The sequence below is a fragment of the Leopardus geoffroyi genome, chromosome B3 (genome assembly GCF_018350155.1).
Source record: "Leopardus geoffroyi isolate Oge1 chromosome B3, O.geoffroyi_Oge1_pat1.0, whole genome shotgun sequence".
Lineage (NCBI taxonomy): Eukaryota > Metazoa > Chordata > Mammalia > Carnivora > Felidae > Leopardus > Leopardus geoffroyi.
In genome coordinates, this window is record NC_059337.1 from 6,503,158 (window position 1) to 6,526,285 (window position 23,128).

Sequence of the window (23,128 nt, forward strand, 5' to 3'; positions counted from 1 at the left end):
TCCTCCTTCCTCTATTTAGATCTTTCATCTTCCTTTTTGACTTTATGCTTTTTACCGCATTTTAAAACACAAAAGTCAACTAAGATTACATGTCCTTGTTTTTTCAGAAAACATGAAAGTTGTTCTTTTAATTGGGAGGCTGGAACCACCAAATTAATGGCACAGTCCAAAAACAAACTTTTTTTTTCATAGAACAGTCCTCACTTTGCAATGTCTGATATTTTCTCACGATTACAGAGTCTATGCATTCCCAGTCTCAACACAGGTGATACAGCATCCTTCCCATAGTATCACACCTGGAGGCATGTGATGCCCATCTATCCCTCACTGGTAATATTAATTCTGGTCATTCAGTCAAGGGCGTTGCTTAATTTTCCCACTTTGTAATTACTTTCCTCCCTCCTGTTGCAACCAGTGAGCAGTTTGTAGACAGACACTTTGACCATGCACCTATCCTGCTCATCTAATTTTCCCCTAGTATAATGGAAAAGCCCAGCAACAACCACCATTACCAGGTTATCAAAGTCAGTATCACCAGAATGACACAGACATCAGGAGCCCAGGGATACAATACACTGAAAAAGGTACAGCACCATTTCTGGGCTCCTTTTATCAGGGATGAATGACCTCAGGCTAACCATGGGACACATCAGACAGGCACCAATTGAGGAACATTCAGCAAAATAACCGATCAATACTCTTCAGGGTTATCAAGATCATGAAAAACAAGGACAGACCGAGGAACTGTTGCAAACTGCAGAAAGTCAGGGAAAAATAACAAGTCCATGTTGTATGATGAGCAGGATTCTGGGGGGCGAGAAACAACATCAGGGGAGAAAGAGGTTTGCTAATGGTATTGCACCAATGTTAATTTCTTAATTCTTAAAATTGTGACTAAGGTTATGTAAGATGCTGAGGAAGATACCCAGAAATTCTCTGTATTATTTTTACAACTTTTCTGTAAGTCTAAAAGTAGCTTAAAATAAAAACTAAAAAAAAAAAAAAAAAATCTCCCTGGATTTAGCACCCACTGATGTTTCTTGCCTGATCCAATCTTCATCATGATAGCTGCAAAATGGTGATTTTCTAACTCTAGCACAGAGGCAAGACCTTCCTTCTCTCCATTTATTTTTTTATTATCAGTATGGACTCACAAATTTATTTTTCAATAGTTTATAATTCGTAATTGAACTTAATTATTTTGATGTTCTAATGGTCCCAGATTTGGGTGATGGAAGCCCCTTTAAGCTGGTTCCTATGTCTTTGTGACATGCCCTCATCATTTTTTCTGGGCACTTCTTTACTTTCTGGTTTATAAGATGTTCCCGGCTCATCTTGTATCCATCATGCCCACCCTTGAAATTCACCCTTTCTCTGAAAAGCCCTGGTTCCTTTCAGTGGGGAATGATCATTGATTATTAAGAGACCAAAGATCTAGGTCATGGGTGTACTTGTTACTACCGTGGCATCTTAACTGCTTCTTAGTTCTTCCAGTGAACAGAGCTAAAGAAAAAAAATACACGTGTATATGCAAATACATACAAATATAGATGTGCATGCAGATATGCATATACACACATATACATGAGAACCATAAATTGGTATCAATACTTCCATTTCTAATCTATCCCCACAGCGTTCTTTCTTGCCTTCCTATATTCTAGATTTGTACGTCCTTTCTAACAGTAAAAATGCCAACATCAACACATTTACTCATTTGCTGAACTCTGTAATCTATCTAAAATCGTTTCAGAATTGCTTTGCCTGTGCCACTACAATAAGTAATCCTATTTTAAAATTTCAGGATTGGGGAGCCCTCTGGCTCAGTCAATGGAACGTGCGACTTTTGATCTCAGAGTTGTGAATGTGAGCCCCGTGTTAGATACAGAGATTACTTAAAAATAAAATCTTTAGGCGGGGGGTGGGGGGGTGCACCTGGCTGGCTGGCTCCGTTGCTATAGCATGTGAACCTTGATCTTGGGATTGTGAGTTGAAGCCCCCACATTGGGTAAAGAGATTACTAAAAAATAAAATCTTAAAAAAAAAGTTCAGGGTTTATTTGTTATCTATCCCTCTAACCAGATTCTAATCACAGTCTCACTGCAGTTGCATTCCTACCAGCAACGTATGAGTGACTGCTTCCCTGGTCTCGGCAAGAGTGTACAGACAAGCTGTTCAATTTTTCCTACTGACAGGTAGTAATGGTTTTACTTGAATTTTCTCTTATGAGTGAGGTCGAGCATCCTTTCTTATGTTATGGTCATTTTTATGTCACTGTGATTATCCTCTATACTCCTTTTGCTCTTTTTAATAGGATTTTTTGACTTTTCTCCTCCTTCAATTATTGTAAGTTATTTATGATTTAGGAATATTAACCCTTTGTCTGTGAAAACTGCAAATATCTTCTCCCAATTTTTCATTTGTGTTTTGATTGTGTATGGTATTTTTGGTCATGTCAATTTTATAGATATGTAGGTAAATTTATCAACCTTTTAAGGTATCCAGATTTTGAATCCTAGAAAAGCTTTCTCTGCACTACAGTTCAAAAGAGGAATTCACCCACGTTTTCTTCTAATATTTAGGTTTGGTTTTCACATTTAGACCTCTGATTGTGGAGCTTATTCTTGAACAGTGTATGCAGAATACATCTAATGTTATCTATTTTTCCTAAATGGCTAACTAGTTGTCCCAACACTATTTATTACATAGGATCTTTGCCCCAATTATTTGGGATACCACCTTATAATAGACTAGATTTTATGTGTTGGGTCTATTTTGAGACTTTGTTATTCCATTATCTGTTTTCCTCTAATGCATCAATAACACATTCTTCATTACAGAGGGTTTTTGGTATGTTCACTGTCCAGTAGGGCTAGTCCTTCCTCAGATATCTTCCATTTCAGTGTTTTCCTAGCTATTCTTATTTTTCTATATGAGCTTTGTTTTTATGTGTATGAAACGCTATTGAGAGATGCCTGGATGATTATATCAGTTAAGTGTCCGACTTTGGTTCAGGTCATGATCTCAGGGTTCATGGATTTGAGCCCTGTACTGAGCTCCACATGACAGTGCAGAGCCTGCTTGGGATTCTCTCTCTCTGCCCCTCCTCTACTTGCACTTTCTCTCTCAAAATAAATAAACTTAAAAAAAATGCTATTGATTTTTACACAATTTTGTATTCTGCTACCTAGCTGCCCTCTTGTAGATGGTTTGATCATGGATTCTTCAGGATTTTCCAGGTGTACTATTATGGTATCTGCAAAGACACATGGTTTTACATCTTTTTTCTATTTTTATGCCTTTCATTGTTTTCTCTAGACTAACTGCATTGGCTAACAGACCAGAACAATGTTAAATAGTGATGGAGAGAGTAGGCATACAGCCTGGTGCCTGATCTTAGCATAAATGCCTCCAGGGTTTCCCATTAAGATGCTAACTTGAATTCTCCAGAAACCAATATTGCACTGTATGTTAACTAACTGAAATTTAAATAAAAACTTAAAAAGAAAAAAAAGAAAAACAGGATGCTGACTTTCAGATCTATACACGTATTTTATCTTATTAAGGAAAAAGCCACCCACTCCTATTTTCTCAAGAGTTTTTACTAGGAATGAGTGCTGGATTTTGTCAAAGGCTGTCTCTAATTTCTGAAGATAATCACATGGTCTTTGTGGTAATATACTTTCTATTACTGAACCAACATTGTATTCTTGGTATAAACTCCATTTGGTCATGGTGTATTTTTTTTTAATCTGGTATTAGACTCTGTCCTCTAGTATTTAAGGTTTTTGCATCAATATTCCTAAATGAACATATGCTATCTTTATCAAATTTAGGGTTCAGTGTTACACTTTATAAAAGCATCTACAAGTTTTCCTTATGTATATACATATCCTTATGTATTATATATGCTATCAAACAAATTATGTAGCACTGAGACTATCTCTAACTTCTGATTTCTATGCTTGGTAGAAGTCCCCTGTGAAATTATCTGGGCCTGGTATTTTTGTGTGACTTAACTGCTTGATTAACTCTTCCTTCTATGGAAATTGCTTCCAGTTAAGCTTTCCATCTCAAATTGGGTCAATTTTATTAAACTGTATATTCTTAATTATCCATTTCCTCTAGATTTTCAAATTTATTTGCATAGATATGTATGAAGTAGTCTCTTACTATTTTTTGACATTCTCTCTTTATTAATAGTTATTTCCCCCTTCTCATTTCTTATTTTGTACATTTGGGTTTACCACATTGCTTTCTTGATTAGTCAATGGTTTTGTCTAATTTTTCAAGGAATCAGGATTTTGATGTATAAATAATTTGATCTACTTGATTAGTTTCCATTTTTATTTTAGTACTTTCTTTGTGCTCTTGTTTACTGCTTTTTGATAATTTAATTTTTTCCTTTTAATTGACTTAGGTGATTTTTAAAAGTATTCCATGGATTCTGATATGTAGTATTTTCATTATTTTTTTAGAAATCCTATAATTTCTGTTGTCATATCCCTTTTTACCCAAAAATTGTTTAAAAGGTATTTTATTTCCCAATAGAAAATCCGTTTGTATTTATTTCATTTCTGATTTCTAGTTTTACTGAATTGTGACCAAAAAGGGTGGTTTATATATTTCTACCTTATGAGACCTATCAATGTTTTCTTTGTGCTTTAGTACATGACACAAATCTACGTTTAAAAAGATATATATATATATATATATATTTTTTTTTTTTTTTTTTTTTTTTTTTTTTTTTTTAAGATTTTGGTTTTGGACAGGGGGTAGGGAGGCCTACGTGCCTCAGTTAAACATCTGACTCTTGATTTGATTTCAGCTCAGGTCATGATCTCGCAGTTCAGAACCTGTGTCAGGCTGTGTAGAGCCTGCTTGGGATTCTCTCCCTTCTGTCTCTGTCCCTCCCCTGCTCACATACTCTCAAAATAATAAACTTAAAAAAAAATTGTAATTTTATTTTTTGGGTGCCTGGGTGGCTCAGTCATTAAGCATCTGACTTTGGCTGAGGTGATTATCTCACAGTTCATGAGTTTGAGGTCCACATCAGGTGAGCTCAAGCCCCGCTTCAAGTAAAACATAAGCCACAGGTAAGCCCCACTTCTTTCTCTCTGCCCCTTGTGGGATTCGTTCTCTCTTTGCCCCTCACTCACCTGCACCCTCTCGCTTAAAAAAAAAAGAAAAAAAAAATTTTTTTTTTCTTTTTTTTTTAAGCAATCTCTACACCATATGTGGAGCTTAAACTCACAACCCTGAGATCAAGTCGCAGGCTCCACCAACTAAGTCAGCCGGCCCCAAAGATATATTCTTTTATTAAAGTATTCTCCACATATTTTAAATACTATTCATATTTTCCATCTCTGTACAATCTTTGCTTTGTGGAGGTATCCCCAGGTCTGTAATCCACTTCACTAATTTCCTCTTTAGCAGTGTTTAGTCCACTGCTAACTGTCAAGGTTTCCATTTCTAGAAGTTCTCTGTTTTCCAAATCTATCCCTTCTTCTTTTATGGATTCTATTTCTTCATTTACATATTTGAGTATATTAAAAATCATATTATTTACATGAAATATATATATTTTTTATTTTAGAGAGAATGTGTGAGTGGGGGGGGCAGGGAGAGAGAGAAATCTTAAACAGGTTCTGCACTGAGTGTGAGCCCATGACATGGGGCTCAATCCCATGACCCTGGGGGATCATGACCCGAGCTAAGATCAAGAGTTGAATGCCAACTAGGCACCCCGAATATTTGTGTACTCTAGAGTACCTTTTAGATTCCCCTATATTCTCTAAATCCTTCAATGTGAATTTTCCCATTGCTGGATATGTCAGTCTTTCTTGTCATGGACCTTTTTTTTTTTTTTTGAGAGAGACAAAGATAGCACGAGCGGTGGAGGGGCAGAGAGAGAGGAATAGAGAGAAAATCCCAAGCAGGCACCACACTGTCAGCACAGAGCCTGATGAAGGACTCAAACTCACAAAATCATGAGATCATGACCTGAGCCAAAACTGAGAGTCAGACACTTAACCAACTGAGCCACCCAGGTGCCCCTCTTGTCATGGACTTCTTTATGTGTTTTGTAATTTTTTACTCTAAGCATATCTTCTATGGACATTAAATAAATTGAATGTATATATTGCTGGAATACTTAATAAATTTGTAGAGGATATAAAAAGATGACTACTACACTGGTCAACAGAATCAAGATACAAAAAGATCTTGATAGAGCAAAATGCAATTAATTTTAAAAGATAATTAAGATATAAGTATATAATTTTATATGTGGGTTCTAAAAACTAACTACAAAAATTCAGAGATGAAGAAAATTAGCCTAATACCAACATCCGCAAAAATGAGTTGGGATTTTAGTTGCTTGTAAAAGCAATGAGACAACAGTACGATATTATGGCCAAAAAGGTGATTCTGCATTAATGGGAAAATAAGAGAAATTTTGTCCAGTTTGAGGTATTAAACTTTTAAGGCAAATGTTAACAAAAGAGAAATGTTCAGAAGACTGTGTCTGTGTCAGTGAAGGAATTTTGCTAACAATTATTCAGCGCGGGGTGCCTCAGTCGGTTGAGTGTCCGACTTCAGCTCAGGTTATGATCTCATGGTTCATGAGTTCGAGCCCCGCATCGGGCTCTGTGCTGACAGCTCGGAGCCTGGAGCCTATTTCAGATTCTGTGTCTCCCTCTCTCTGCCCCTGCCCCGCTCACACGCTGTGTCTCTCCCTCTCTCTCAAAAATAAACATTAAAAAAAAAAATTATTCAGTGCCTACTAGATGGTTTACATGCATTAACTCATTTCATCTTTACAAAAGCCAAGAGATAGAGATCTTTTCTAGGGATAAGCAAGAATCAGAGAAGTAATTCACAGCATCTATTTATATCATGAATTTTGTTCTAGTTCTTATTTTTGCTTATTGGTTAATGTTAAGGCCTCTTCGAGTTCAAAAGCATATAAAACATAAGTTCTAAATCAATAAACTAATTAAAAGTTGGTTTTAACCAAATCTTAATGTCTATAGAATAACTCAAGCTGCAACTCATGCAATGGGTTGTCTCAAAAAGCTGCTACAAAAGCAGTCCTGCTTTTGTTAATTAAAAAAAAACAAATCAAAACAGAGCCCACCCCTACCTCAATTCCCAATTAGTGTCACATTTTAACAGAAATTACAATGTACCACAACACAAGCATGCAAAAATTCCTTTAAAAACATAATACGCAAAGTCTTAACTCATTTAGACATATATACTTAATATTTAAGGTTAATGTTAAGGAGGGATTCCTTTCCATACACAAATATGAATAAGCTAAGAACACATATTATGCAAAAAGGAGAAGTGTATCAGGAGAGTAAGAAGATTCACATAAGAATCTCAAAATATTTGGAGCGCCTGGGTGGCTCAGTCGGTTAAACATCCGACTTCAGCTCAGGTCATGATCTTGCAGTCCATGAATTCAAGCCCCGCATCGGGCCCTGTGCAGACAGCTCAGAACCTGGAGCCTGTTTTGGATTCTGTGTCTCCCTCTCTCTCTGCCCCTCCCCCGTTCATACTCTCTCTCACTCTCAAAAATGAATAAATGTTAGAAAATAAAAATAAAAATAAAAGAATTTCAAAATATTGTACTGCTTATGAATTTATCTTTTTTAGGGGAAAATATTAATAAAGAAGCATCAGTAGGCAAAATGTCACATCAAAAACTATAATCAGGACATTACCTTCAAGGAGGATTGTTCTAATAACCTTAAAAGTACCCTAATTTGTATGTATGTACATATGTATTGTATGTGTGTGTATATATTTATATATAATTGCATAAACACTTAAATGCTATACAGTTGTATACAAATGCCCTTCGATTGTCTATTTTCTTCCTCTCCCCATTTCTTAACATTTATCAAAAAATCCTTGTTTCCTAAGGTGAGTAGGAGGTAAAGTGGCAGAGTAATTTTTCTAACATGTTCTTTGAATTTGTCATCATGCTTGACATTTGCTTTATAGCAGAACATGCTTAATACTTACATCATCTTCTTTTACAGCCTGAAGCAATTCCTGCAGTTTGTCTGCTGTTTTTTCTCCTGCTAGAGATAATATTTTCTGGTCCATTGTTGCTCTATCAGGGAACTGTAAGGGAAAAGTGTCAGAGCTGGATGAAACTTCCACAAGGAAACAAGCTCGACTGTTTTCCTTCCCTCCCTGTTAACTGAGTACTTTATACATTATCAGGAGTGTACACAGCAGGTACTCCATAGGTTAAGGGCTACTAACCAGTAGGAGTAGGTGATTTTCATCCAAACCAAAATAATTTGGAAAATTCCCTGGAATTTCTGTATTAGAAACTTGTATTCTAATCAAGTGGTTTCAGAATTTTTGCCCATTTTAATTTTTTTAGCATCTACCCACCACACTGCCTAGAACAAAGCTAGCACTTAATAGTGTGATAAATTATAAATATACACACAAGAGTATTATTACAAGCATATAATAATATTTCACAAATGAATAAACCAAAAACACTATAAAGGCAAAGTGCCAATGAAATGGTATGAAAACTAGTAAGAAGTTTAATAAGACTGGGGTGCCTGGGTGGCTCAGTCGGTTGAGCGTCCAACTTTGGCTCAGGTCATGGTCTCACAGTCCGTGAGTTTGAGCCCCGCATCGGGCTCTATGCTGACAGCTCGGAGCCTGGAGCCTGCTTCGAATTCTGTGTCTCCCTCTCTCTCTCTCTCTGTCTCTCTCTCTCTGTCAAAAATAAAAACATTTAAAAAAATTAAAAAAAAAAAAAAAGAAGTTAACAAGACTAACGAAATAAATGTGTGCTCAAACACACATCTGGAAGGCATCCCAGCAGAGGAAAGCTTGAACTGGAACTCAAGAGATTAAATTAGGTAGTCGAGATAACCAGATGGTATACTCTATACACTACTGGGAAGGAGAATGACATAAAGAAAGGCTTTTATAGAATTTGAAAAACTTATTTGGGGAAAATGAGTAAACTGCCTGAGGTACAGAGTTGAAGTAGAGGAACAGTGAATAGGATGGCTAGAAAGACAGAGTGGGAATAAACTGTACAAGATCTTAAATGCCAGGTTTAAGGGATTTAGCTTTTATTCTGTAAATAATAGACAGCAATCAAAACTTCTGGAGCAAAAGAGAATCTGCCTGATTCAGATTCTGCCGGTTTAACTGAAAAAGGTTTTGAGGAAACAATCTGGTATCAAGCATGAAGATTAAAGTAGAGAGAGAGGGGGGGCGCTGGGTGGCTCAGTCAGTTAAGCATCCTGACTTCGGCTCAGGTCATGATCTCACAGTTAGTTCAAGGATTCAACCCTGCGTCAGGTTGTGTGCGGACAGCTCAGAGTCTGGAGCCTGCTTCAGATTCTGTGTCTGTCTGTGTCTCTCTCCCTCCGTGTGTGCGCATGCGCACTCTCTCTCAAAAATAATAAATGAGAGAGTCTCAAATACAGAGAACAAACTGAGGTTGGATGAGAGGTGGAGGAGAGAGGAAAATGGGTGATGGGCATTGAGGAGGGCACTTGTCGGGATGAGCACTGGGTGTTGTATGTAAACGATGAATCATGGGAATCTACCCCAAAAACTAAGAGCACGCTTTACACACTGTATGTTAGCCAATCTGACAATTAATTAAATTAAAAAAATCATAAATAAACATTGAAAAAATAAAGCACGGAGAGAGTAAGGATAAGGAGCAGAGACTAAGAAGTTATTGAGGCCTATTTTAATGATAGACACAAAGGCCTATATTCGGGTGGTGATCCTGGGAAGTGTAAAGGAAAAAGGTGAAAGGCAGGGACATTAGGAAGTAGGATTTAGTGAGCAGCTGTAAGAGTATTATGGGTAGGGGGAAATGCAGACTGGTGGAAAGACCACCTGCTCCACCTCCTGTATTTCCTCTTATGTTTCCCATCCCCGTAAGTTGTACCACCATCCACTCAGACTGAAACCAGAAGCCTGGACAACATTCTTAACAATTCCACCGCCCTCCTCCACATCCACTACCAAGTCCTGTCAATGTGAACCCCTAATCAGCTCTCAAATCTGTCTACTTCTGAGATCCACTACTCCCACATCACTCCAAAGTCACCACCACCTCTCGCCTGAACTACGACAAAAGCTTCCTAACTTGTCCCCCACACAGCAATTAATCTTTTTGTTAATGCAGCTGAAACTCCATCTCCATCGTCACCTTAAAACTCTTCAGCCATCTTCTCTCCTATCAGTCCAATATCCTGAAGTCAGGATAAAAAAAAATCCTGCAGGGTCTGGCCCACACCTAACTCTACCCTTAATCCCTATATACTCTAGCCACACTGAATTGCCTTCAGTCCTTCAAATCCCAAGTTCTCCTGCCACAGGCCCTTATAGATGTTTTTCTGTCTGGAACTCACATATATACCCCTCCTTTCATCCCCTGCCCTCTAATCTTTTAATTCCTACAAATCCTTCAGAGCTCAGCTCAATCTACACTTCCCCAGAAGCTCCGTCTAGGTTAAACACTCCCCTACTACATCCTTTGAAGGCAACAGCAATTTCTCTTCTCTCCTTAGGGTCCCCTCCCTAAGGAGAGGAAAAAAGATGAGAGAAAAGAAAAAAAAAACTTCAAGGTAACCTGGCTATGCACCTACGTGACAACATCCCTCCTGATCTTATGTACTGAGACTACTTAATCAGAGGACATGTTTGTGTGTGTTACCATGTACGGGAGACAAAGAAATAGAAAATGTATTTAAGAAAAAAAAACAAAAACTACACCACGGGAAGTTCGGGGCTCAGTTCTTCGGGTTGGAACCCAACTGCACAGTGCCAACAGAAATAAAGCTGCTTCCTGAAAAGAAAAGCCTCGGGGTCATGACTCTGCGCGAGAATCCTACCACGTCCCCATCACCACACTTTTAAGTCATATTTCTAGGGGCGCCTGGGTGGCTCAGTCGGTTAAGCGTCTGACTTCAGCTCAGGTCATGATCTCACAGTCCGTGAGTTCGAGCCCCAAGTCGGGCTCTGTGCTGACAGCTCAGAGCCTGGAGCCTGCTTCAAATTCTGTGTCTCCCTCTCTCTCTGCCCCTCCCCTGCTCATGCTCTGTCTCAAAAATAAATAAAAATATTAAAAAAAAAAAAGAAATGTAAATTTAAAAAAATAAATAAACTCGTATTTCTAATGCTAGCTTAAGGACTGTATCTTCCCCTTGACTATGAACTCCAGGAGGCCAGGGGGCCATGTCTGGCTTTGTTTACCAGTGAACCTCCAGTATTTCAACACCGGTACCTGCCTTATAACAGGCTCCCGATAAATTATTTGCTGAATAAATCACTGAACTCCCTACGAGTCCCAAGACCCGCTCATTTGACCCTCCTACCAACCCTGTCGAGTAGGTGTTATCAGCCCCAATTTAGATGAACGTCTTTTAGAATTTGGAGGGATAAAGTAATCGCCCCAAGGTTAAAAGGCCAGCAGTGGAAGAGGCAGAAATAAAGCCTAGGTCTGCCCAGCTCCAGACCCCCAGATCCCCTGCTCCGACCCCCTTACCCCGGTTAGAGCCCGGGGTGGGCAGAGAAAATGCGCGAAGGACATACTGACCAAGAGAGACGCGCAGCCAGAAGCGGAATATGCTGAAATCAACCTATCCCAGCAGGGTGCATTTTGCTAAATTCGGCCGACCACCAGAGATGAGTAACTAGCAGGCGGCTGCGCAGCGCCGGTGCGCCCGGCACACCCCTCGCCCAGAGGCGCCGAGCTTAGCGGCCCCGGGAAGGAGACGCGCCGGGTTTCGCGCCGGGGCTTCCCCGAGAGCACCACGTAACCACAAACAGAAACCCCGACAGCACCACGTAACCACAAACAGAAACCCCGGAGCGAGGCAGCTGGCGATGCCGACCGTCACTGAGCTAGAGGCGGAATGGGGTTACGTTTCTCGGGCGCAGGAGCTGAACCCTGACGGAGAGCGAAGAATCGAAGACGAACGCGGAGAGGGTAGCACGGCCGGGAGGAGGGAGCCGCGGAAACCGAGGGACGCGGCGGGAAACACCCCAGAGAAAACACCAGAACGCCAGCTCGGAACGGCAGCCCTCCCGCCCTCGCGCACCCGCTCCCCGCCCCCGGCGCAGGGTCCCACGGCCCGGGCAGCGAGCCCCCTCGGCACCGTTACCTCAGCTCCACCGCTGCTGCGAACTTCCAAAAAGCCCGCGCGCCGGACGCCGCCACACTTCCGTCACGAGACACAACAGGCCCCGCCCCTCAAGGCTTATTTCCGCTGCCCGCGCGCACGCGCTTGGGGTGTACCATTAAGGCAGAAGGGGTGTGGGGTGCTCGGAAGTCCCCACTCCCAGCCTCGGGTAGGCGTAGCTTGCAAACTCGCGCTCAGGACCGCAGAGAGCATGCGCAGTGTGGCCTGTACGTAGACGGAGGGTGGTCTAGACCCGTCAAGCCGTTCTCGTGGACTGTTAGGGAAAGAGTCAGTGAGATAGGGGCCAAATCAAGGGATGGCCCCCACAGGTCATCTGTAGCGAGCCCTCGGAAGGCGGAGGGCAGATGAAGGTCTCCCATTCCTTGTGCTGGGGAGGTGCCTGTAATCCCTAATATGTAAATGCCACGTGACCAGGAGGCTTTTTGTTCTTCCCATTCCAAAACCTCAGCGTTTAGGGCATAGCCTGGCAAAGCAGTAGATGTTCAGTAAATATTTGTTAAATAAATAACCAACAGTAGTGGGGCGCCTGGGTGGCTCAGTTGGTTAAGCTTCATGACCTAGGTGATGATCTAGCCATTCCTGAGTTGGAGCCCCGGAGTCTGGCTCTGTGCTGACAGCTCAAAGACTGGAACCTGTTTCAGATTATGTGTCTCCCTCTCTCTCTCCACCCTTCCCCCACTCACGTTCTGTCAGTCTCTCTCAAAAATAAACACTAAAAACAAAACAAAAAACAGTAAAACTAAGAGCAACGGAGAGGAGGATCGAGTCTTAGTTTGAAGAAGCCGGGGTGCCTGGGTGGCTCAGTCAGTTATGTGTCCGGATCTTGGTTTCTGCTCAGGTCATGGTTCACAGTTCCTGAGATCAAGACCCCCATTTGGGCTCTGCGCTGATAGCGGGCAGCCAGCTTGGAATTCTCACTTTCCCTCTCTGTGCCCGCCCCCCCCCCAAATAAATAAACATTTAAAAGAAAATAGGGTGAAGAAATTTGTGCAAAGGGCCTGAGAGCAACAAGGGAGCCCCTGGCTAATACTAGGGGTGGTGGGAAAGCAGGCACTCGGAAGTCCTTTTCACATCTAGGGTAGTGGGGGAACAGCTGAAGTGGAAGGGTGTGATTGCATTCACATTGTAGAAAAATATCTCTTGTAGGTGAGTGCTGCAGAGACTTCGAAAAAGATGATGGGGGTGAGAGGGACTGAAGGCTGGACGTTTTCGGGGCTATAAATTGTCCTGGAAATAGGAGGTTGCAGTGGGGACAGGCAGAATTGAGCGAACAGCATGTGAAAGAGATTAGCAAATCCAGCGAGCTGAATGAGCACAAGGGCTTGGGGGAGATGTGGGAGGAGCTTAGGAATATTCAACCTTGAGTGACAGGTGGGGGTGGGTTGCTACTGCCAGGGAACTGATACAGGGAACACAGGGAAAGGTGCAGGTTTGGGGAGGGGGGCGGGGGGTGATGATGACGAGGCCTCAGATTTGGACTTACCGAATGTGAGGTTCCTGTGGGGTGGCATGTGAAGGAACGCTAAGATCAGGGGCATTCAGTCTGGAGCCTGAGCCCCAGTCAGGATGGGATGGGTCTAGTTGGCCAGTCCCGGAAGAAACATAGCTGCTGGAAGAGAATGATGCCTCTTAGCTGTCCAAGGCTGCTCCTTGCTTATGACCCTTCTCAAGCAAGTTTTACTTCTACTACATTCCTGGCCCAATATTGATCTGTAATATGTGTAATAAGCAGCTGATTTGGAAGATTATTCCTGAAAGGAATCATTTTAGCTTGCCAAGGAAACAAGACGACTTTACCTCATCTCCCCACAAAACCTCCTTCCCAGGCTGCGTATGGGACTGGGCTATACAGCCACAAATTTGTATGTCCATGTAGTCAAACAAGCTCATGTACCTTTTCGACCCTCCATTTGTGCATCCCAGGGTGCACTTACTGAATTGCCTGCCTCAGTGTTTACCCGGTGGCATTGACAGTTCAGGGTCTTTTCTCTGCTGGTTGCATGAGTGTATCATCTGTGTTTCCATTAGCACTAATGGAGGGTACACATGCAAAGGAAAAGAACAGACTCCCCACCCTGGTGCAGGCTTCCTTACTAAGTAGCAACTAGACTCCTACACTGGGCAGCTAGTGACAAACTGAGTTTAGAAAATACAGCCAATTCAAAACAGGTTTGCAATAGAGGAACTAAATGTTCTTCAGATCTTGTTGATAGTTCACATTTGTGTAATAACATTATAGCTACTGATATTTTTGCAAGAGTCCAGAGAAAAAGGACAAATGGAGGCCCCCTATCATTCAGGATACTTGATCCTGAAGTGTTGAGGGGCTTCGTATGTTTGCATGTAAACACACAGCCTGAAGATTCACACCATGCCTCCTCCCTAGAGCTGCCGGTGGCTACTGTCTGGGCCTATGGCTGTGCACACTAGACCTGTCCTGGAGAGGGTCGACCTGGGAAGGACGAGTTTTGGAAAGCTACCCAGAGTGTGGTCTAAAGGAAGGCATATGGGTTTCTTAGGGTACACCCTCTAGGTTTCTTTTGTTTGTTTCTTTTCTTTTTAAAGTAGGCTTCATGCCCAGGGCGGAGCCCAACGCAGGCCTTGAACTCACAACCCTGAGATCAAGACATGAGCTGAGATCAAGACTCCAACACTTAACTGAGCCATCCAGGCACCTCATCACCTTCTAGGTTTTTGAGCTCCTCATCATCTACCAAGGTGGTTAATAAGGCACCCACCCAGCCCAAGAGCTCCAGTCGTCTGGGTTTAAGGGCAATGTTGCTTGAGAGAAAAATCAAGGTAGTATGTATAAAAAGACTAGCACTTAACACTTCATAGTGTTAGTTCCTTCCAGCAATCCCACATTTGGGTACATAGATAGAAGAATTGAAATCAGGGTCTCACCCTTTGTACACCCGTGTTCGCAGCAGCATTGTTCACAATAGTCAAGAGGCAGAAACAACCCACATCTTCGTGGACAGCGAACATATAAACAGAATGTGGTATATCCACACAATGGCATAATCTGCCTTAAAAAGGGAGGAAATGCTGTCATTTGCCACAAAACCTACAGGAACTCTAAGCACATTATGCTAGGTTAAATCAGTCATAAAAAGACAAATACTAGGTGGAATCATACTCAACAGGAGCGAAATTCACAGAAACAAAAGTAGAGTGATGTTTACCAAGGGCTGGGTGGAGGGGCAAAAAGGGAATTATTGTTTAATAGATACAGAGTTTCAGTTTTGCAAGATGAAAAAGTTCCAGGGGTGCCTGGGTGGCTTGGTTAAGATTTCGACTCCTGATTTCAGCTCAGGTCATGATCTCAAGGTCGTGGATTGAGCCCGAGTGGGGCGGGCGTGGAGCCCGCTTAAGATTCTGTCCCTCCCCTGCTCTGGGTGCACGCGCTCTCTCTCTCGAAATAAAATGAACTTTAAAAAGTTCTGGAGATTTGTTTCATAATAATATGCACTTAACACTATGAAGTGTACACTTAAAAATGGTGAAGATAGGGGTGCCTGGGGGGCTCAGTGGGTTAAGCGTCTGACTTCGGCTCCGGTCATGATCTCGCGGTTTGTGAGTTCGAGCCCCGAGTCGAGCACTGTGCTGGCAGCTCGGAGCCTGGAGCCTGCTTCAGATTCCGTGTCTCCTTCTATCTCTGCCCCTCCCATGCTCATGCTCTGTCTTTCTCTGTCTCTCAAATAAACGTTAAAAATTTTTTTTTAAAAAATGGTGAAGATAGAAAAAAAGAAAATGGTTAAGATAATTAGCCAAAAAAAAAAAAAAGACAATGCTACTCGGGCAGTTCACAGGATTGTTAAGGAGAGCCAGTTGAATCCACCCTGGAGAAATTCCAACTTGGTAGTGTTTGAGACAGAGGTTTAACAGCTTACTATGTGCATCCTCAGTGTCTAGGAAAGTGACATACAGAGAATGCTTCACAAATATTTGTTAACTGGGTGCAAAATCAGGAGGTCACCCTTAGAAAAATATGGTTTTAGGGGCGCCTAGGTGGCGCAGTCGGTTAAACATCCGACTTCAGCCGGGTCACGATCTCGCGGTCCCTGAGTTCGAGCCCCGCGTCGGGCTCTGGGCCGATGGCTCAGAGCCTGGAGCCTGTTTCCGGTTCTGTGTCTCCCTCTCTCTCTGCCCCTCCCCCGTTCATGCTCTGTCTCTCTCTGTCCCAAAAATAAATAAACGTTGAAAAAAAAAATTTATAAAAAAAAAAAGAAAAATATGGTTTTAAATCATCTCAATGAGGGGCGCCTGGGTGGCTCATTCGGTTAAGTGTCCAATTCTTGATTACCGCTCAGGTCATGATCTCACAGTTCATGGGTTTGAGCCCTGCGTTGGACTCCACGTTGACAGTGCGGAGCCTTCTTGGGATTCTCCCTCTCTCCCTCTCTCTCTGCACCTCCCCCACTCTCTCTCGTTCTCTCTCTCTCTCTCAAAATAAATAAATAAAGTTAAAAAAATTATCTCAATGAAATATTCCATTTCAAAACCAAAATGTTGGCTTAAAAATATATTACTACTCTTTTTTTTTTTTTCAACGTTTATTTATTTTTCAGACAGAGAGAGACAGAGCATGAATGGGGGAGGGGCAGAGAGAGAGGGAGACACAGAATCGGAAACAGGCTCCAGGTTCCGAGCCATCAGCCCAGAGCCTGACGCGGGGCTCGAACTCACGGACCGCGAGATCGTGACCTGGCTGAAGTCGGACGCTTAACCGACTGCGCCACCCAGGCACCCCTATATTACTACTCTTGAAGCTTCCTTTGAATTTGCAATCATTTGAAGATTAAAAGTTCAAAACAGTGGGTACCCAGGTGGCTCAGTGGGTAGAGCATCTAACTCTTGACCTTGGGGTTGTGAGTTTGAGCCCCACGTTGGGAGTAGACGTTACTAAAAAAACAAAACGCTTTAAAAGTTCAAAACAACAAACAAAGGGGGGCATCTGGGTGGCTCAGCCCATTGAGCGCCTGACTCTTGATTTCTGCTCATGTCATGATTTCAGGGTTGTGGGATCAAGCCCTGCATATGGGCTCCGCGAGGACAGCAAGGAGCCTGCTTAAGATTCTCTCTCCTTCTTTCTCTGCCCCTCCTCTGCTCACACAGGCACGCTCCCGCCTCCTCTCAAAATAAATAAATAAACATTAAAAAATAATAATAAGGTTAGTTCTCTTCCCCTATTCAGTCTCTTATTTCTCAGAGGCCTGGAAGACAGGACCAGGAGGGAAGACAGTAAACCTTAAAAACTGGCCTCTCACAATTGGTGATATTTGATTAAGGTTTGTAGATTATCTAATTGTAATAGATCAATGTTCATTTCCTGACTTTGCTCATTGTACTGTGGTTAGTTATGAGAATGTCCTTGTGTTTTTGGAAATACATCCTAAAGTATTCAGGAGAAGAGGGGCATCCGGTCTCCAGCTTACTCTAAAATGGTTTAGGAAAAAGGAAGGAGTGTATCTGAGAGAGAATGACAAAGCGAGTGTGGTCACATGTTAACATTCAGGCGAAAGGCACGTGGGTGTTTTTTGTACTCTTCTTGCAACTATTCTGTCAATCTGAAATGATGACAACAACAAAAAAACCCAGCCCAGTGGTGAATCTAGTGGACTGCTCTGGCTTATAAATAAATAATCAATGAAGTTGCCCTTTGAGGGCCCATCTTTGCGCTTTGATGAGGAGAGGGAGACAGCCAACCGCCATCTTCCCCCTCCACCCTTTTCTGCTATCATCCTCCCTGGCTGCAGAACGGGGGTGGCTTGTGTGTCCCACAAAGGGCCTCTCGGCTTGCTTCTGTCCCCATCTCCCACTTCACCTCAGCTACTCACGCTCCTGGGCCCATCCTGTGCCACCTCCCAAGTCACGACTCAGATGTCAACGTCCCATCTGGTCGGTTTGCTTGCTCATTTACTCCTGCTTGTTCATTCCCTGATCTTCACTGTCCCCCAGTCCTCCCTCTTCAATTCCAAGCTTTAATACTTAAGCCACATTTTAGCCAATATCCTCCATTTACACCTCCTCCCCCCGCTCCGTCTGTCCTTCCAAACCACCCAGCTGACAGACTCTGCCCGTTTGAAGCCAGCCTTTCTCTCCGTGGGAGGGACATGTGGGCCTCTGGGTTGTGCTGGAGAACTCTCTTGACTGTGTCCATGGGTACCTCTGAGAAGCCATAGGAACCAATCTCCAGGGGACCTCAACACTTCCACAACCTTCCCTAGTAAGTTTATCATCATGAGGATGATTTCAAACATTTCTCTTTTTTTACTCCCAGCAGATGACCTCAGCTTTACCACCAAATCCTTTTTTTTTTTTTTTTTTTAATGTTGATTTATTTTTGAGAGAGACAGACAGAGCGTGAGCAGGGGAGGGGCAGAGAGAGAGAGACAGGGAGACACAGAATCTGAAGCAGGCTCCAGGCTCTGAGCTGTCAGCACAGAGCCCAAGGCTGGGCTTGAACCCACGCACCGTGAGATCATGACCTAGGCCGAAACTGGATGCTGAGCCACCCAGCCACCCCTCATTACCACCAGGTAACTTTAAGGAAGGTACAGAATGTCCCTTGATTTGGGTTTTCCCATTTCCCTAAGGAGTTGATGCCAGGGCATTCCTTGGGGTCCTCCCTCTCCCAGGAATGGCGGTGGCCAGACTCTTGCCCCTGGGGCTGCTCCCAGGAAAGCGAGGCGATGTCACCTTCCCCAGGAGCCAGGAGTGACTTCCCTGGGCAGTCACACCTGTCGCTCTCCCTTCTGGAGGAGGGAACACAGCCTTGTGTGTTGAAGGATGAGAGGGCTTTAGAGTGACCAGGACCTACTCCCGGCTATGCAGCTTTGGGCAGGGCCCCCATCTTTCTGACTCTTAGTTCCCTCTTCTGTAAAACGGGGGAATACACCCCCTACCTCACATCTGGAAGGACTGGATGAGCTACCGCAGGTAAGGTGCCTGTCACAGTACAGAAAGGAGGCACAGCAAACTGGAGCCCCCTCTCTTCCTGCCCCCAGCCTGGCAGAGAAGAGCCAGGGAGCCCACGGTTTTCTGCCAACACGGCCAGCACAGGTGTCTGGGCCAATGAGGGCACTGTCTCCCCTCACACAAGGGCACTATTGTTCCAGCACAGGAGCGAGACATGAATGTGACTCGGCCGGGGCGGGGAGTGTGCAAGGCAGAGGCAGGAGAAGGCCTGTGAGCAGCAGAAAATGCCACAGAAGGCTCTGCTCCCTAAAAAGGGCCCTGTGGCCTGCCAGCTTCCTGAAGAGCTGCGTGCAGGCCCTCCTTTGTCAGGGCTGCGCCGTTAACCCGCGAGTGTTCTCCATGCACAGGACTGTTCTTCGTGAAGCACCCCATCACCTGGCTTTGACAGGCCACTGGGACCACTGTGATTCCTTCCTGTGGGGCAGCCTGAGCTCTCCCCCACCCTCTTTATCTCCCAGGAACCTCACGCCCCGTGAAGTGCCCGGGAAAAAATCCAGTATTGGGGCGCCTGGGTGGCTTGGTCGGTTGAGTGTCCGACTTCAGCTCAGGTCATGATCTCGCGGTCCGTGAGTTCGAGCCCCGCGTCGGGCTCTGTGCTGACAGCTCAGAGCCTGGAGCCTGTTTCCGATTCTGTGTCTCCCTCTCTCTCTGACCCTCCCCCATTCATGCTCTGTCTCTCTCTGTCTCAAAAATAAATAAAAACGTTTAAAAAAAAAAAAAATCCAGTATCACATCCAGATTAGTTTGCTAAAGCTGCCTTAACAAAGGACTACTACAGGCTGAGTGGCTAAAATGACAGGAATGTATTCTCTCACAATTCTGGAGGTTAGACATCCAAGATCAAGGTGTCAGCAGGACTGGTTTCTGCTGAGACCTCTCTCCTCGGCTCATAGAGGTCAGTCTTCTCCTTGTGTGTTCACACAGTCTTCCCTCAGTAACTGTGTCCAAATTTCCTCTCCTTATAAGGGCACCGGTCACACTGGATTAGGGCCCACGCTGCTGACCTCATTTTACCTTAATTACCCCTTTTAAAGGCCTTATCTCCAAATACACTCACATTCTTTTTTTTTTTTTTTTAATGATTGTTTTTTTTTTTTTTTTTTTTTTAGGGGGTCTTCCGGTAAAAACCGGAAAACCTGCTAGACAAATTCTAAAAGAGCTGTAACACTTTAATGATTGTTTTTGAGAGAGAGACAGAGAGATGGACCGTGAGCAGGGAAGGGCAGAGAGAGAGAGGGAGACCCGGAATGGGAAGCAGGCTCCAGGCTCCGAGCTGTCAGCACAGAGCCCCACACAAGGCTCGAACCCACTAACCACGAGATCATGACCTGAGCTGAAGTCGGCTGCTTCACCGACTGAGCCACCCAGGTGTCCCTAAATACACTCACATTCTGGAGTCCTTGGGGGATAGTACTTCAATACTTGAATTTGGGGAAACACAGTTCGGCTCATGACACCATTTTGCAAGTGTCGAACAGAGGCCTAAGAGAAATTGTGGCCTCAGTCCATGGCTCGTAGTAGACAGGGCCAGGCCTAGAATCAGGTTAGGATACCCCCCTCTTTGTCCTTTCTCCGCTTCCTGCACCCCCAACCGGGCCACCATTGGCCTGCCCCAAAGAGGAAGAGGATGGTCCTCAATCAACTTCCCCACAAATCCTCAGAGCTGATGGGACGTCAGAGGTCAGGCAGGGTAGGGTGTTGACCACAGGCGGAAGGGGGAGAGGGCCAGAAGCTCTCGGGCAGTGCTTTTCAAACTTTTTGTGTGCATAGACTCACTCCAGGGGCTCCTTGTGAACTTGCACATTCTGACTTAGCCTGCCTGGAAGAAGAACCTCACACTCTGCATTTTTAACAAGCTCCCAGATAACGTTGATGCTGTTGGTCTACAGGCTATATTTCAAGTGGTAAGGTTTAGACCGGCGCTGTCCATCGCAAATATAAGGGGAGCCATTACAATTGCAACTAGAAAATTGTACGTTTTCTAATAACCGCACCAAAAAAAGTAAAGAGAGAGAGAGAGAGAGAGAGAGACACTTAAGCAGGTTCCTCCACGCTCAGCACGGAGCTCGGCGTGGGGCTCAATCCCACCATCCTACGATCACAACCTGAGCCAAAATCAAGAGTTGGACTCTCAGCTGACTGAGCCACCCAGGCTCCCCAACCAGCAGGTGTTTTATACGCACAGCACATCTCGTGTTGAACTCTAAGTTTTTATCAGAAATACTTGATCACAGAATTTACAGTTGAGGAAGTAGAATCACACACCTAAGTTCTTCCAAACATACTTAAAAGTTTTCCAATAACTGCATCCGGTATCCACTTTTAAATTTAAGTGAATTAATGGGGCGCCTGGGTGGCGCAGTCGGTTAAGCGTCCGACTTCAGCCAGGTCACCATCTCGCGGTCCGTGAGTTCGAGCCCCGCGTCAGGCTATGGGCTGATGGCTCAGAGCCTGGAGCCTGTTTCCGATTCTGTGTCTCCCTCTCTCTCTGCCCCTCCCCCGTTCATGCTCTGTCTCTCTCTGTCCCAAAAATAAATAAACGTTGAAAAAAAAAATTAAAAAAAAATAAATAAATTTAAGTGAATTAAATTTACAATTAAAAAAAAAATAAAGTTACAATTCAGTTCTTTGGTGCCATTATCTGATTTCAGGTGCTAAAAAACTACCTGTGGTTAGAGGCTTATGTATTGGCCAGTGCAGGACTAGATGCCAGGAAGCAGAATGATAGAAATGAGGGGTTCCCCAGCCCCAGGGAGACTTTGGGAGGGAAACAGCCCAAAGCCAGACAGTAGCCAGAGCAGGAGCCCAGGGAAGGGGCTGTTGGAAGGAAAGGACTCAAGGTTCCTCAGCTGCACCCCAAGATCCAAGCCCCAGGTATTGTAGCCTGCTCTAGAGGAATGGGTCTAGAGAGACAAGTGGGGGTCAGGCACTGCTCCCAGGGACCACCCCTCAGAGACCCTCTCATAAGCCCCTGGATGTCTGGAGAGGGCGTAGGAGGGTGAAGGGATCCCAAACCTATCCAAGTAGGAATGGGTTGAAAAACAAGAACTATTTCTGGGGAAAACCAAAAAGCATTTCTGGGGATGGAGTCTGGACAATGTCCCATGCACAGGATCTTGACCCCTGCCTCAGGTACCCCCAGGAGGCAAAATCAGGACCCAGGATGACATTATGGAAGCCCGCTTGGAGGTCAGACCAAGGATGAGTTTTAAAACAAGGAGAATTTTCCAGTAGTAAAAACAGGGGGGGCTCCCTGCCCTTGGAATCCCAGAGAAAGGATATTCTAAAGGGATCACCACCACACCCCGCCCGCCGCGCTCAGGGGAATACCAAAGCAGAGACTGGGAAGCCACCTATTGAGGGGCAGCAGAGGGGTTTCTTGTTTTGCAGAGGGGTGGATAATGTGGGTCCTCTCCACCCAGATGCACACCGATTGCGTATTTGGAGTAACTCCCACCATTTACTGTGCATTTATATTTTCTAAGTGCCAGGCACTGAACTAAGCACTTTTATCGTCACTAAAGCCATGAGCCTGTCCTCTAATTATATCCCTACTTCTCAGAGGAGGAAACTGAGTCACTGAGTGCTGAAGTCACTTTTCACAGCTAGAAGGTGCCAGAGTTAGGATTTAAAGGTGGGCGGTCACATTCCAAAGCAGGCTCTTCTCACTCCGCCATACTGCCTAGAAGGCGGGTCAGCCTGTCTGGCCCTTGTCCCACTCTGCCTTAACCAGCTACCTTTCCCAACTGACCCCACTCACTGTGCAGGTGACATCTACCACACCAGGTCCTGCTGGGCTGCGGAAGAGTGACAGGCCTTGGCTTTGCCACCGCTGCCACCGCATCCACAGTCACATTTAAAATATCCCTCCATCCGGGGGCAGCGGGGTGGCTCAGTTGGTTAAGCATCTGACTCTTGATCTCAGCTCAGGT

The 23,128-nt window shown here is 44.1% G+C and overlaps 1 protein-coding gene and 1 non-coding gene across 5 annotated transcripts in view; both read right to left on the reverse strand.

The window, feature by feature from the left end:
• The window catches only part of FANCI (FA complementation group I), a 97,411-nt gene that overhangs the window by 69,606 nt on the left and 4,677 nt on the right, over positions 1 to 23,128 (reverse strand). For 2 of the 4 annotated variants that reach the window (XM_045448675.1, XM_045448674.1), the window contains exon 2: positions 8,035 to 8,136. In XM_045448675.1, coding sequence (XP_045304631.1) covers positions 8,035 to 8,136 — 102 coding nt within the window. Of the gene's footprint in view, positions 1 to 8,034; positions 8,137 to 11,608; positions 11,791 to 12,176; positions 12,304 to 23,128 lie in introns of those variants that run through there. The other 2 variants (XM_045448676.1, XM_045448677.1) reach the window with 2 other exon arrangements.
• Positions 20,305 to 20,366, reverse strand: LOC123584569. The gene has a single exon (XR_006705527.1). It is a non-coding gene; the product is annotated as a U7 small nuclear RNA (small nuclear RNA).